Source organism: Polypterus senegalus, chromosome 15 (genome assembly GCF_016835505.1).
Source record: "Polypterus senegalus isolate Bchr_013 chromosome 15, ASM1683550v1, whole genome shotgun sequence".
Lineage (NCBI taxonomy): Eukaryota > Metazoa > Chordata > Cladistia > Polypteriformes > Polypteridae > Polypterus > Polypterus senegalus.
In genome coordinates this window covers 71,520,415-71,535,704 of record NC_053168.1, presented here as the reverse complement: position 1 = coordinate 71,535,704, position 15,290 = coordinate 71,520,415, and the positions used below count along the sequence as shown (strand labels likewise).

The 15,290-nt window shown below is 36.9% G+C and overlaps 1 protein-coding gene across 1 annotated transcript in view; it reads left to right on the top strand.

Moving 5' to 3' along the window:
- The window catches only part of dus3l (dihydrouridine synthase 3-like (S. cerevisiae)), a 67,507-nt gene that overhangs the window by 29,848 nt on the left and 22,369 nt on the right, over nucleotides 1-15,290 (top strand). The window contains exons 6-7 of the mRNA XM_039737408.1: nucleotides 4,992-5,144; nucleotides 12,750-12,866. Coding sequence (XP_039593342.1) covers nucleotides 4,992-5,144; nucleotides 12,750-12,866 — 270 coding nt within the window. The remainder of the gene's footprint in view (nucleotides 1-4,991; nucleotides 5,145-12,749; nucleotides 12,867-15,290) is intronic.

The window sequence follows — 15,290 nt, the reverse complement described above, 5'->3', positions numbered from 1 at the left end:
TGTAAATCTGATGATGTTTTAGGTCATATTTATGCAGAAATATAGAAAATTCTAAAGGGTTCACAAAGTTTCAAGCACCACTGTACATATGTACGCATAAGTGCAATGTACATGTAGTGCAGATAATGTAAATGATTTATAATGTGGCTCTGGTTGTGCAATATTACAACAGTAGTGCAAGTTTACTGTGAGGTAATTGTACTTTATAAGTACAAACAGTTCTACCAGGAGCGCTTGATGAAATGATTGAGTGCTTTAGAACTCTTGGGATGAAACTGTTTCTGAACCGCAAGGTTACCAGTTTGCAAAACCGAGCCGAAAACTTGCTTATGCAATGGATTGAGCTGGCGTGAGAATGTGCGTGGCTTTATGGCAAGTTTAGTTTTTTAACATTGTAATGTAAGCATGGAAACGGGTGTACACAACATTTTTGTGCATATGCACCATTTGTATATGAGGTCTCTGGTTTTTCTGGATTTTGAAATCTCTCAACAATATTTGCTATTGCCTATAGGCCCAAGGAAATATCAATATTGGTGTAAAGTGACTCCATGTCCATGGTACAAAGAAGTGCACTAGATGGAATATTTTTTTTTTTTCTTATGATGTATAAATGTATAATGTATCCTCAATATAACTGCTGTGATAGAGGGTTCAAGAAAAAATCAGTATACTCCGATATCCAGTAGAATTCCGAAGAACAATCGGATACTATTGGTCTACCCAACGGTACTTCAGAATAAAAAGAAGTTAATTGTATCAAGTTTACAATGTAGACTTTACTTATCATCCTTTAAAGGATCATTTAACTGACTGCTGCCGTTTAATATGAGGAATGTCAGTGCGGTGGCAAATGCATAAATCTTTGCCTTCAACAATATACACAGTGAATATGATTTGGTGAGATTAATTCATCCTCCGAGGTGAATTTGGCTTTTTAAAGAAGTAAATATATATACATATACTACGGTCTGAACACGCACAAGAATTACTAAACGTAAACTTATGTTTTCTGCTTTAGCTTTGTGAGCTTCCTTCATTAAGCTTTTTCTTCAGTACGTGTTGTGCATTCTTCAGAGCCTCTTTGTCACCAGATTTGAATACTCTTTTCTCATTCATAAGACTTTTTAGCTCCTTAGTAATCTAGGGCTTGTTTTTTGTAAAGCAACACACTACTTTTTAGGGGTAACACAGTCTTGGCCCAGTAGTTTAATACAGTTAGTGATGCAGTAACTGAATCCTTTTTATATTCCCTTGTGATTCGCCCATTTCCCAGTCTGTGATTTGAATGCAGTCATTCAGAGCTATTTTTCCCTCCAGACTTTATTTCCTCACTATTCTGGAGGTGACAGGTTGCCGTTTAATAAGGATAAATACAAGGCGTGTGTGTGTGTGTTCTCCTTCTGTAATGGTATATAGCATTAATGACTTCAATGTATGTAATTTTAGTTTTACAATGTGAATGCTAGTTTCAATAGGCTGCATGCAAATCACTCTCTTAATGCTATACAACTTTCTAAATGTTGTTCTTGTCGATGTTCTTGCTTACATTTCATTAAAATGTACTTATTACCAGCATAAACTGAACTTCACATCTGTTGCCTTTCCGGAGTTTAGGAGATCTAGAATCCAATGTTTGCACATAACTGTATTTTCCTCTCATTGTCTAGTAGGGCTAGACGATTTTGCCTAAAAAAAAAAATCTTCGATTTTTAAAGAAAAATTCGATTTTCGATTTTTTTTTTCCAATGCACTTAAAAAATGGCTGCAGACATCAGATATAGTGTCAAAAGTGCAACTTTATTGCTATATTTGTCCTCAAGAGTTAAAATGCGTAGAATCCCAAAACAAAAAGTAAATGAGGCTCTGTCATTCAACAATTTCAAGCTTTAACCCAGGTTTAAGCAAAAGTGCAACAGCTTCACAGTAGCTTAAATTTTCTGTTCAAGAAATCAGATAATTACAAATGTTGTAACATATAACATTACAATTAAAAAAATAAACTCTTCTCAGTATAGTGTGAATATAAAAAATGAAACATGCCTGTGGCAGACATATAGCCTTCTCAAAGAATGAACAAATGTAAACTTTTATCTATAACAACAAAACACGTGCTTGTTAGATCTCTGAAACATTGTGCATGCTCATTCTAAACATTTTTTGCAAGAAAGATGAGCCTGTCCACAACCTCTGGCTTAAGGTAGGCCCGGTTGCAGGTAACTATTCCCCACCCACACTAAATACCCTCTGAGGGGCACTAGTGGCTGGAATAGAAAGATATTTTTTAGCCAGTAAGCAGGGCCTTGGAAAGTTGGGCTGATGCAGCTTCCACCATTTAAGAGGATCCGTGTCTGGCTCTGTCTGGAATAAGGAAATACGTTGCAAGCTCAGTCTCAATTTTTGTTTTCTCAGATTGTGGGTGTGGCGTGGTGGATGGTGCACTGTTTTTAAAGAAGGCACCCAGAGTCATTTTCTTTTTTGGTGGGGTGTTCTCTTGAACAGCTGAGGGACCAGCTTCCTCTGTGGTAGAGTTGCAGAGAGCAGAGATCTCAGACACCACTCTTTTTTTGACAACTTCCAGTTTGCTTGCATCAATGTAGGTTGTACGGAACCTCGGTCTAAAAGTGTGGCCATGTCCAAAAGTTCCTCTTTCTCCAAATCACAGTATTTACTTTCGAGGTAACGCATGATGTTAGCTTTGATTGTTTTTGTTAGCTCCAAATCTTCCTCCTCTGGCAGGAGGAGACTTGTTTTAAACAAATGCAGCACTGGTTTGATGCATGACACACTGACATATGATTCCCTGACAGTGCATCAGTGAAGTCCTGGAGAGGTTTTACTGCTTTGTTGGTGGCTTCTAATACTTCCAAATCTTGCCACGTGGGAACAAGATGACGCGTTTTCTTGTCCGCACCCAGGACACGAGTTATTGCCTTCTCTTGCTCAAGAAAGCGCTCAATCATCTTTTGACGAGACCCCCAATGTGTTGGGGATTCTGAGATCAAAAGATGCTGGGGAAGTCCAAGCTCAGCCTGCACCTCTGTCATGTCTCGCCTTTTTTTCCAGCTGTAGGAGAAGGCTGATAGAGCTTTTTTGCAGACCCCTATGGCCCGATCGATCCTTGGATCCTTCACACCATTCTCTGTCATAAATGTGAAAAGATATTTAGTATATTTTTTGTCACTCCAAGTTTAAACTATATATTTGATTATGTGAGTTTTCAAAATTGTTTTGTACTTTTATCACAATTTTAATAGCTGTAACACAGTTTAATACATAATGTATAATGAATGCAGATTAAGGAAAAGTCAGGTTTATTTATGTAACCCAGTCTATGTGTGTAAACCAGTTGAAATATATACCATGTTCTGGCTATTAAATTATAAGCAAACGGTACTTTACAATGTGCAAGTATGTGCACCTATTTATTCTTACACCAACTCTTACCTATAGCGTTGTGGAGTCTGTGGCCAAAACACTGCAAGCTGGGCCAGTTGTTGTCCTTAAGGGCTTTTATGATGTTGGTGCCACTATCAGTTGTCATGCAGACGAGTCGTTCCTCCGAAAGTCCCCAGGAGCTGAGAGTGTCTTTTAAGCCATGGGCAATTATGTCACCAGTGTGGTTGTCGGGGAAATACGCTGTCTGAAGGCAGATGCTGCGCAGAGTCCAACTAGTGTTGATGTAGTGAACCATCAGACTCAGATATGGCTGCATCGTCCGGCTGGACCACAGGTCTGTTGACAGCTGAGTAAAACTGCATCTCCTCCAGCTCACTGCGGATCTTTTCCCGAGTTGTATTGTACAGGTGAGGCAGCGCTACATCGGCGAAATACTTGCGACTGGGGACAACCTAACTCGCATCTAATACTTTCAGCATGTGATTAAAGCCTCACTTTTCGACAGAATAACTTGGCAGCATGTCTGTGGCAATATAAAACGTGATCGCCTCTGTAATCGCTTTCCATCGCGCTCCGTTCTTATCATAAGGTACACAGTTTGTAAAGCTCTCTGGAAGTGTAGTTTGCTTTTTAGCAGGTGTGCTAGAGGAGCCGTTTTCGCTACGGAGTCGGCTGCACTTCTCCCATTCTTCGGGATGTTTATTTCTCAGGTGCTGGAAAAGATTTGTTGTACTGCTGCTTCCAGTAGCAACAGCCTTGAAACATATTTTGCAGCAAGGCTTCTTCTGTGTTTCATCTGCTGCATCAAAACCAAACCAGTTCCAAATTATGGAATTACCTGTGCCTTTCTTTGGAAGTAGTTCTCTGCTACACGCTGCCATGTTGTTTTGACTGTGTTAGGCGGGGCGGGGGCTGGCTCATATCGCCACGGTAACCAACAAGGACGAAACGCGGAAAAGTCCGAAAAAACTATTGTGGCAAAAAACTCGAGTTTGCAAAATAAAAATCGCTTTAAACTACAAAATCGATAAATCGATGAAATCGATTTTTTGCCCAGCCCTATTGTCTAGTCTTTTGTTACATATGCTTCTCTCATTTAGTCACTACATTTTGTTGAACATCTCACTTATTAGTAGGGTATGGTCTCAACAATGATGGTTCTTTTAAGGCTGAAGCACTTGTTTGAAGAATGCTTAGTTGCTTCCATTAATAATCACTATTTTGCAAATATGAACATTTTTTCAAAGGGGCAGGCAGTCAACAAAATGTCATGTCAGCTTTCAGCTGAAAGCAATAAAGCACAACTAATGCATGGGACTTCTAGGTGGAAAGAACTGGGAACGGAATCCCAGTAAACCTATCTGCTAAGGTTCTATGAGAATAAATTTGTAAAGTCTCATGCCATTTGCAAAAATTATTCTGTTTTCTACCCTGATAGGCTTCATAAATATATGATTGATAGCCTAGATATCTGGATTTTCATAATTAACTTCTTATAATATTACACAGTGATTATCTGAAATTTGTTTGCAAGTCAGAAATTTCATGATACATACATATTTCCTGATATGTATTTATTTTTTAAACTGTAGTGTGGAAATTTACCTTTCCGACGAATATGCAAGAGGTTCGGAGCAGACATCACCTGTGGAGAAATGGCTATATGCACAAATTTACTGCAAGGTCAGTCATCAGAATGGGCCTTGCTCAAAAGACATCAGAGTGAAGATCTATTTGGTGTGCAGGTTAGTGTGTGTATGTTTTAATTTAACTGAATGCATTCAGACATAAACAAGCATTTGAATTGAAGACCACTTCCCCTTTTGTCATGAGTCAAGACCAGTAACAGCTTATTCATTGGCTAACATTGCATTTCATGTGATAGCAACATTGCTAAGTTTACTGAGAGATGTATACAAGATTACAAGTTAAACAAAAGCTTGTGAAAATATTGTCATGAAGAGAATATGCCCCTGGCTTACACATCCAAGATGCTCCAACAACCAGTAGGTTACTTCACCAGTGTAGTTTCATAGCCTGCCGCTAAACAATTCTGAGGTACTCCATTTGAGGATATGAATCTAAATGTAATCAAGGGAGGCAGTTCTACAATTTAAAAGCTTGTACATGTCTAAATGCTTTCCTGTTTAATTCATGAGCGCATTTTCCAGAAGTGACTTATTTATATTTTAGTAAAAATATATGTGCTTGGGACCGATGACCTCACATGAGAATTATGTAACATGAGTAATGTCAAGTTTATTTATGGACATTTTTATAAAAAATATATATATATTTTTTTTTGCTGTTGTCCAAAGTTGGTCACCACAGACTGTAATGTATCAGAAAAAAATGTATCTCCATTTTACATATAGACATGAGATTAAATTTTGTTTTGTCGGTGATCACTACAAACTGCATAGAGTAAGTAACATAGTAGAAAAATATTATTTTGGTGTGGAGTATGCCTTTTAATTTTGATTTCTACAATTTATCTGCTACACTTAGCAGTGTTGTAGCTTTTTACATAAGGGAAACAAAGTAAGCTTAGTTGTCAACTTAGATTTTTAATTTCAAATGTTAGCATAGTTGAAATGTGCAAGTAGGTGCATTTTTATTCTAATCAGACTGTAAAAAAAAGTTTGTATCTCGGGAAGTGCTTTTTTTAAATTTTTTATTTTATTTAAATAAACATTAAGCGCAGCCCAGGATAGGATCCATATTATTTCTGCAACAAATAATCAGTGTCATCAATGATAAAAAATAGTTTTCAACGAATTTCATTATCTATTATTGTTGCCTGTTTAACACTAATAATGAGGCAGGTTTCAATTTCCATGCAGTTTTGTGAAACTCGCATTAAAATTAATTTTGCCAGTGATTCTGCAATTGTGAAATGTGAAACTGGATTAAGTGTTTTTGGGTTTTTACTGATCCTTAAAGCTTTATTCATATTTCTCTATTTACCCGTGTTCTTTTCTGCTGCTAACTAAACCAGGTAATCCATACCACACTGGTAAAATCAGTTCTACTTATGCATCTCTTTCAGATGAACTTGCAAGAGTGCAGTATTTTTTTTTTTATTATTAAATGTGATATGCTGTGTATTTTCCACACAAAGGAATACTAAGATGCACCATCACTTACTGTTTTCGTCACAGAAACATTATCCCACTCCTGTTACCTAGCAATTGCCTGATCCTAGCTAAGGATATGTACAGTATGCTTCCCATGGTCCCTCTCCCTAGAAATATTTATTTAAACACTAAATGAGAATCATTTAAACTTCACACCAAGTAAAAATTTCTCTGTCTTGCAAGATCTGTAAAAGTAAAGTCACTAAGTACATGTGCACAACCATTATATGAGAGCATCTGAAAGAAAACATTGCAGTGATAATGATCCCTCTGTCAATCTTGCTTAGGAGTAATCCTACAGCACTCTCAGTGTCAGTTTCTTCTGACAGCTGAAAGCTGTTATCTGACAATGCAAAATCCAAGTCCTCCTCAATATCAAAACGTCTTTGGTAAAGTATTTCTTTTAGTGACAGATATCCAGTGCTGTAAAGAAAAAGGTAGCTTGAAGTATGCAACATTTCATTGATCTTGCAGTCTTTGCTGCCGTCTAAGTGACAATATACAGTGGGATGCAAAAGTTTGGGCAACCTTGTTAATAGTTATTATTTTCATGTATAAATCGTTGGTTGTTGCGATAAAAAATGTCAGTTAAATATATCATATAGGAGACACACACAGTGATATTTGAAAAGTGAAATGAAGTTTATTGGATTTACAGAAAGTGTGCAATAATTGTTCAAACAAAATCAGGCAGGTGCATAAATTTGGGCACCACAAAAAAGAAATGAAATCAATATTTAGTAGATCCACCTTTTGCAGAAATTACAGCCTCCAAGTGCTTCCTGTAGGTTCCAATGAGAGTCTGGATTGTGGTTGAAGGTATTTTGGACCATTCCTCTTTACAAAACATCTCTAGTTCATTTAGGTTTGATGGCTTCCGAGCATGGACAGCTCTCTTTAACTCACACCACAGATTTTCAATTATATTCCGGTCTGGGGACAGAGATGGTCATTCCAGAACGTTGTACTTGTTCCCCTGCATGAATGCCTTAGTGGATTTTGAGCAGTGTTTCGGGTCGTTGTCTTGTTGAAAGATCCAGCCCCGGCGCAGCTTCAGCTTTGTCGCTGATTCCTGGACATTGGTCTCCAGAATCTGCTGATACTGAGTGGAATCCATGCGTCCCTCAACTTTGACAAGATTCCCAGTCCTGCACTGGCCAAACAGCCCCACAGCATGGTGGAACCACCACCATATTTTACTGTAGGTAGCAGGTGTTTTTCTTGAAATGCTGTGTTCTTTTTCCTCCATGCATAACGCCCCTTGTTATGCCCAAATATCTCAATTTTAGTTTCATCAGTCCACAGTACCTTATTCCAAAATGAAGCTGGCTTGTCCAAATGTGCTTGAGCATACCTCAAGCAGCTCTGTTTGTGCTGTGGGCCGAGAAAAGGCTTCCTCTGCATCACTCTCGCATACAGCATCTCCTTGTGTAAAGTGCGCCGAATGGTTGAACGATGCACAGTGACTCCATCTGCTACAAGATGATGTTGTAGGTCTTTGGTGCTGGTCTGTGGGTTGACTCTGACTGTTCTCACCATTTGTCGTTTCTGTCTATCCAAAATTTAATATTTCTGTATCCTTCCCCTAAACCATGATGGTGAACAATCTTTGTCTTCAGGTCATTTGAGAGTTGTTTTGTGACCCCCATGTTGCTACTCTTCAGAGAAAATTAAAGGAGGAGGGAAACTTACAATTGACCCCTTTAAATACTCTTTCTCATTATAGGATTCACCTGTGTATGTAGGTCAGGGGTCACTGAGCTTACCAAGCCAATTTGAGTTCCAATAATTAGTTCTAAAAGTTTTGGAATCAATAAAATGACAACGGTGCCCAAATTTATGCACCTGCCTGATTTTGTTTGAACAATTATTGCACACTTTCTGTAAATCCAATAAACTTCATTTCACTTCTCAAATATCACTGTTTGTGTCTCCTATGTGATATATTTAACATTTTTTATCGTAACAACCAACGATTTATGCAGGAAAATAATGACTATTAACAAGGTTGCCCAAACTTTTGCATACCACTGTAAAATATTACATTCTTGTAAGTGTTTGTTGATGCATTGTAGCAGTGCTACTGGGCAGCAAAAACTTAATCTCCCAGCAGTCCCTGCAGTTGACTTGATTGGATGCCTGCTAAGGGCGCAGGGGCTGCTGGGGACAAGAAGGCCAGTGTGAGTTTTAAAGGACGCCCAGTTATACAGATAAGACAGAATGTTTTGTGTTTGGAGTTACCTGTCTGTTTTGTCTTCCCGTTCATGGCCTATGGATTATTGTTTTTGTCCTGGATTATCTCCTGTTCATGTGTATGGACTGTCTGGTGTCTGCCTGCTGCGTGAAGACTGACCTTCGGAGAAGGAGCGCTCCCGATCCCATCACTGTTCATCTTTAGGATATACCAGTAGGACTGCTCTACTACAGTGAGCTGATCTCTGAATTACTCAAACTCCATTTCACGACATCGGTTACTGTTTCCTATGGACTTTGTTATGGACTTCATAGTGTATGGTATTTGTTATCTGTTTGTTGCTTAATTTGTGTTTATTGGATATCTCTAGAAAGGGAACTGGGGTGGGATTGTTTTGGTTTGTGTGGTTAGATTTCCTTTATTATTGTTTAATAGATTCGTGAATTTCTGCTTTAATACCTTTTGTCTGTGGGGGGAGTGTGTGTGAGTCAGGCCAAGGCTGGGTGTGTTCCTGGGCTCCCCACCGGAAAAATAAATCAATCACTGTCAACAGGCGTTGTGAATCGTAGCTGGGTTTTTAAGACTGATACTAAATAATTGGTATTAATTTGAAACATCTATTAATATAAGCAACTACCTTTTAAAGTGTTAAATTTAGTTTTAAAGTTAATATGATGACTTGTTACTATGCACTTTTTGACGTTATTTTAGAGCATATTTTTATTGTCTTTATGAAGGAGAGCAGTGTATGTGTGTGTGTAAAAACTTAGATTTACAAATTCAGGCTTTATGTGACTGTTTAAGGAGGTGCAGGTTAAGACCTTCTCACATTATGACAGAAAATCGCAGGAAAAGTCCCATCGTCTTCACTCCGACAATCTTAAAAAGTCGGAGGAAGACGAAACACTCTGTTGTAAATCCATTTGCTTATTGCGACATTCAAAGCGATTATCTCCAACTAGCTCAAGACTGCCCAACAAAACCAAACCGGATTGATTTTTGTCTTTAGTTATAAATGCTAATCCTGAAGTATAGTTCATGTAATGTAGCAATAAAGACACAGAAGAAAAGTAAATTTATCTGATGTCTTGTGTTTTACATACTAATACAGAACAGAAAAAGAAAAAATGGCCAAGATTGCTGCTGAAGATGAGAGGCACTATGCGTCTAAGTATGCCAGTAGCCGACAGCAAGAAACGGTGCTTGCTAATGGAGCTTTTCATCTTCCTTGAGATTTGACAAACTTTCTCCTTACATTTTACATAATGTCAGTTTTTTTTTTTCCTTGTCCTGCCCCTCCTTCAGTTGTCCGTCCACCTATTGGTTAGTGGTGCTATTTGTGTGGCCTGTCAAGTATAGAGCATGTTCTATATGTAGCATAATTTTAGCAAATCTCAAGAAATAAAAAAATTAAGAAATAAAAAAAAAAAAATATGTCAGCTAATTTTCTTTTTTCTGTAACCACCAAATTTGAATGAAATCTATCAAAAGTATTTTTGAGCGTTTGGGATATCTAAGTTTTTGTTAAGTGAACATGTATATGCCTGGTGTAATGTTCTTTTGAAAAATTTTATGTTCCCTATCTTCCTGAAATACAGCAATCCCCTCCTCGATCGGGGTTATGCGTTCCAGAACCCCCCGCGATAGATGAAAATCCGCAAAGTAGAAACCATATGTTTGTATGGTTATTTTTATATATTTCAAGCCCTTAGAAACTCTCCCACACTGTTTATAAATATTCTCCGCACAGTTATACAGTAAACCCTCGTTTATTGCAGTTAATCTGCTCCAGACAAATAAATTAATTTCCACGAACTAGTATTCTTTATTTATAAATCTAATATTTTCACAATGCATAGAAAACCTGTTTTCGACCTTCTAAATACGTATATTTAACATTATTAGAGGCCTCTAGACATGAAATAACAACACCCTTTAGTCAAACGTTTAAACTGTGCTCCATGACAAGACAGAGATGACAGTTCTTTCTCACAATTAAAAGAATGTAAATATATCTTCCTCTTCAAAGGAGTGCCGTCAGGAGCAGAGAATGTCAGAGAGAGAGAGAGAAATGTAAACGATCAAAACTCAATAGGTTTGTTGGGCTTTAAAGTATACGAAGCACGTGCAATAAAGCGGCCGCAATGAAGGGATTAATGTGAAGGTAGTCTTTCAGCATTTTTTACAGGAGCGTCCGTATCTTCTTAGCAAACAGCCTCTGTGCAAACAGCCCCTCTGCTCACACCCCGTCTCTGTCAGGAGCAGAGAATATCAGAGAGAGTGAGAGAGACAGAGAAAAGCAAACAATCAAAAATCAATACGGGCTGTTAGAGCTTTGAAGTGTGCGAAGCACCACGCGGGAAGCAAATCGTATGTCATTGAGGAGTTTTATTTAATACGTAATACGTGCTTTGATTAGGTAGCTTCTCAGCCATCTGCCAATAGCGTCCCTTGTATAAAATCAAATGGGCAAACAGAGGAAGCATGTACCATAAATTAAAAGACCCATTGTCCTCAGAAATCCATGAACCAGCGAAAAATTTGTGATATATATTTAGATATGCTTACATTTAAAATCCGCGATGGAGTGAAGCCGCGAAAATCGAAGCGCGATATAGCGAGGGATCACTGTATTGCCAACTTTAAAAGAGAAAATTGGAACGCCACACTTGATGTATGGCTGTTTTGCACAAAGTTTACAGCAAGCAGTTGCAGAAAATATAACCTACTGTACTTTTATACTGAAAAAAAGGGAATAAGAGAGAAATTTGTTCAACTTAGCCCAACACAATCCATATTAAACCAATTTCAAAAAATCAAGCAAAAAAAATACAACATTTATGGCATTTTCTAGTTCTGGAGTTGGTAATTTTAAATGTGCAAACTAAGCATTTTCCATTTTTTTCTGTTATTTCCCCCAGCAACCCCAAAGTATAGATGCTTCCATATTAAAAAAAACTTTGATGGGTCTTCAAGAGACACTGGAATTTGTCACTAGTATGTATTTGCTGAATCAGATATAGTCTCCATAACAAACCTAGTAAACAAAAATAGAACTCAAGTTCTCTGCCTACAAAAGCAAATGTTCATACTAAATGAATGTGCCTGCCTTGTGATTCTTAATTGTACTATAGGCTGCCTGATATATAAAGACTTGTCATTTTTATTGCAAGCAGTTTGTCATCTTGTTCCCCCAGTTCCAGAACTGTGGAGCGGGGAGACAACCATCTGCCCTATGCAGTGTGGAGTGATCTTCTGTTTTCATATTTATGAAAGGTAAACTTCAGTAAGCACCCCCCACCCCCATCCATTTCTTTAGATCCAGTGGACTAGGAAATTGACAGTATGACCCCAGTCCACATAAAAGAAGACGGAATGGGTCTGCACAATTTTATAACAATTAAAATGAATGGTATACCAATTTCCAAAAATGTTATTTTTTTACTTTATTAAGAACTTCTAAATTGGCAATATGCCAGGTAAAAATGTACTGTTGAAATAGGGAATTTCAAGATAATTCCAGATATTTCCATTTGAACTGTTTTTAAAGCTGTTTTTGTAAAAACATGGTTTGTCTGCGAACCAGTTTGGTTTGTAATATTAACTTTTTTTAAATCTTACAATAGTAAAGAGCAACTCTTAATGGATTAGTCAAATTAATTTTTAATTTTCCAAATCTGTCTCTTTCCTTCCCTTATTGTCCCAATTTTAAAGCTTTCTGTGTGAAATCAAGCTTGTCAGTTTTACATTAATCATTTATTTCAGAACTCTGTTAAAACCACCTTTGTTTCACTGTTTTCAAGGTTTCCTTGCTTGAGAGATCATACTGTTATTTTTTGTATTCAGGTGTACAAGTCCAGAATTTGAAAATTTTACTTGGGCTGTCATTACTGCCACGAAATAAATTTGTAACTGAGAAAAAATTACATTCTTCCACTTACTTCAATGTATTGCCTATCATTTACTGTACTTGTTTGTTTGTTTGTTTGTTTGTTTGTTTATTTTTTGTCCTCTTACAGCTTGAGGGGGCCTTTCCGGATACAATGACAAAATGTGCTGAACTCCTTAATCAGACTATTGATGTGGACTTTGTGGATATAAATGTTGGCTGTCCTATCGATCTTGTCTACAATAAGGTATAAACTAATATTAAGAAATGTGCATTCATTTACAGGCTTTCTTATATTGCAATACAGTTTTAAAATGTATAGTTTAGTATACAAGTTGGATAAAATAATGGAAAAGCCTACCATACAGTGGTGCTAGAAAATATTTGAACGCTTTTGAATTTTGTCTAAGCTCTGCAAAGTGACCTAAAAATATGATCAGATTTTTTTTATTCAAGTCTTAAAACTAGATGAAGAGAACTGAATTTACTAAATTATACAAAATAGTATGTTTATTGATTTATTTATTGAGGAAAATGATCCAATGTTTGGATCTGTGTTTGTGCTTAAAGTATGTACCTTTAAATTTATAGAATTATTATTCCATTTCAATGGGAAATTAGAGTCTAGTGCTTCAACCAGTGTGATTGCAATCCGGTATGACGGCCTAAATTGAGGTCATTATCATCAGAGTTTGATCTTTACTACATAGGTCTATGGACATTTGCCATCTCTCAAAGGAAGTTGTTGATGCTCCCCAGGCTAGAAAAGGTTAGAAAAACATTTCTATAGAGTTTCTCCAGTCCACTGTCTCGCATATCAAGTACAAATGGAGATAATTCTAAAGTAATCACAGATATTCTGGTGTCACTGTACAAAGTTAATTGAAAGGCGATTCCTCAGACTACATTTTTTTTTATTACCCAGTAGCCCAGGTTTTGTGCTCCTTACACCAGGTTATGCATCTTTGTGCATTGCCTTTGGATATGTGGTTTTCAAATAGCAGCATGCCATACATTTAATCTTTGTGAAGCCCAGAATGTACATTTTGTGTTGTGAATGGGCTTTAGAGATTCTGATTCAATTCTGAGGCAATTTTTAAGGCTGTACGTTTTATAACATGTAGCAGCAATCCCATGAAGGCTTTGTCTATTCCTGTCTGGCTGGAAAAATTTCATTTTCTGTACCAGTGTGCATATAGTGTTATGTACTTTTAAAAAGTTAGTTGAAAGCGTATTAACTATGGTTAGCTGGGTTTTGAACTCCTTTTAGTAAAATGTTTTTCCTGTGCAAATGGTAACAGCCTATAGGTGAATAAATGAACCCTGGCTGGGGATTCTCTGATTGATCATCTGCCAATTGAATTTGATTGATGTTCACTTAAAAGGCTCAATCGGTGATCCGTAAAGAAAAAGCCAGTCACAAAAAATTGTGTTCAGCCGCTGCTTTTCTGAGCTTTATGGTAATTTAGTTGCAGTGCTCCTTTACGCAAGGTATTATGGTAGTTCACCCAGCACACATCTTTATCAGTGAACGAGAGAAGTCGTCCTATGTAACTAGACAAATGGCAAGAAAAGCTATTTTTACGAATCCAGACCTTTATTTTGTCCAAAAAATGAAAATGGGCACCGCTTGAGTTTGGACAGCAAGCTTGTTTAAAAAGCAGTAGCTTACACTTTTAATTTGGAAAAAAAATAAAGATGACTTTGAAATTGCTGCTTAGTAAACAATAGCGTTTTTCTTAAATATTTGTACTGCGTTTTATTATTTGTTGCTGTATGTCAAACAATTTGCAGCAAGCTTTGTCAGCAAGAGTTGCTTGAAATTTTTTGAAACCAATATTATTACACTTTTCACTGAAGGTGTCTAAGATGCTTCTGGGTGTAAAGTGATTTGATATTTAGTTTAACTACCTCCATCACATGTCTTGTTTGAATTAACAAATTGTCTTGAAAGTCTGTGTATATCAGGTGTTGGAACACAGCAAGGATTTGTAGAAGTTTATTTACGTTTGCATTGAGAAATTTTAAACTTATAATCAGGAAGGATATTATTGAACAACAGTTACTTGTTAATGCTGGACAATTCAGACTAAATTAACCCTAATGACTTTTTCATTGTCCCCCTATACGTAATGAGTACAGTTTGTAGATAATGTGTAGACATTACACATATGCTGGGGACAGAAATTTGCATAATTTTACTGGGCTTCACTAGAAAAGTATGAAACACCACACATGAAAATGATACCTAAAAAGCTGCAGACTGAGCTTTTAAGGTTTTGGACTTTTGGAAGAAAGGAACCTTAAAGAATATAATATCATGGGCAGCTTTTATTGCTCCCAGGCATTACCCACCTCCTAGCTAATATATTGTTGCATTCTGCAGAGATTCTGAGATTTTTTCAATAAATATTTAGAACATGGTAGCTTTAAAAAAAAAAACATCTTCAACTTTCCTGTCTGTCACTCTGGTATTTTAATAGCTGACCTCATGGAGGGTTCCAGATTTAAGAAAAATATTAAAAACCTGAAATAGATTGCAATGCCAAATACTGTACATTGGTAGAGAAGTTTAAAATGTTAGTTCTTGCAAGGTTACTAATAGAGTAGGGAAAATGATTTTTAAAATTAACTGAAATACAACAGTTATGTTTTTATAAACGTTTATATG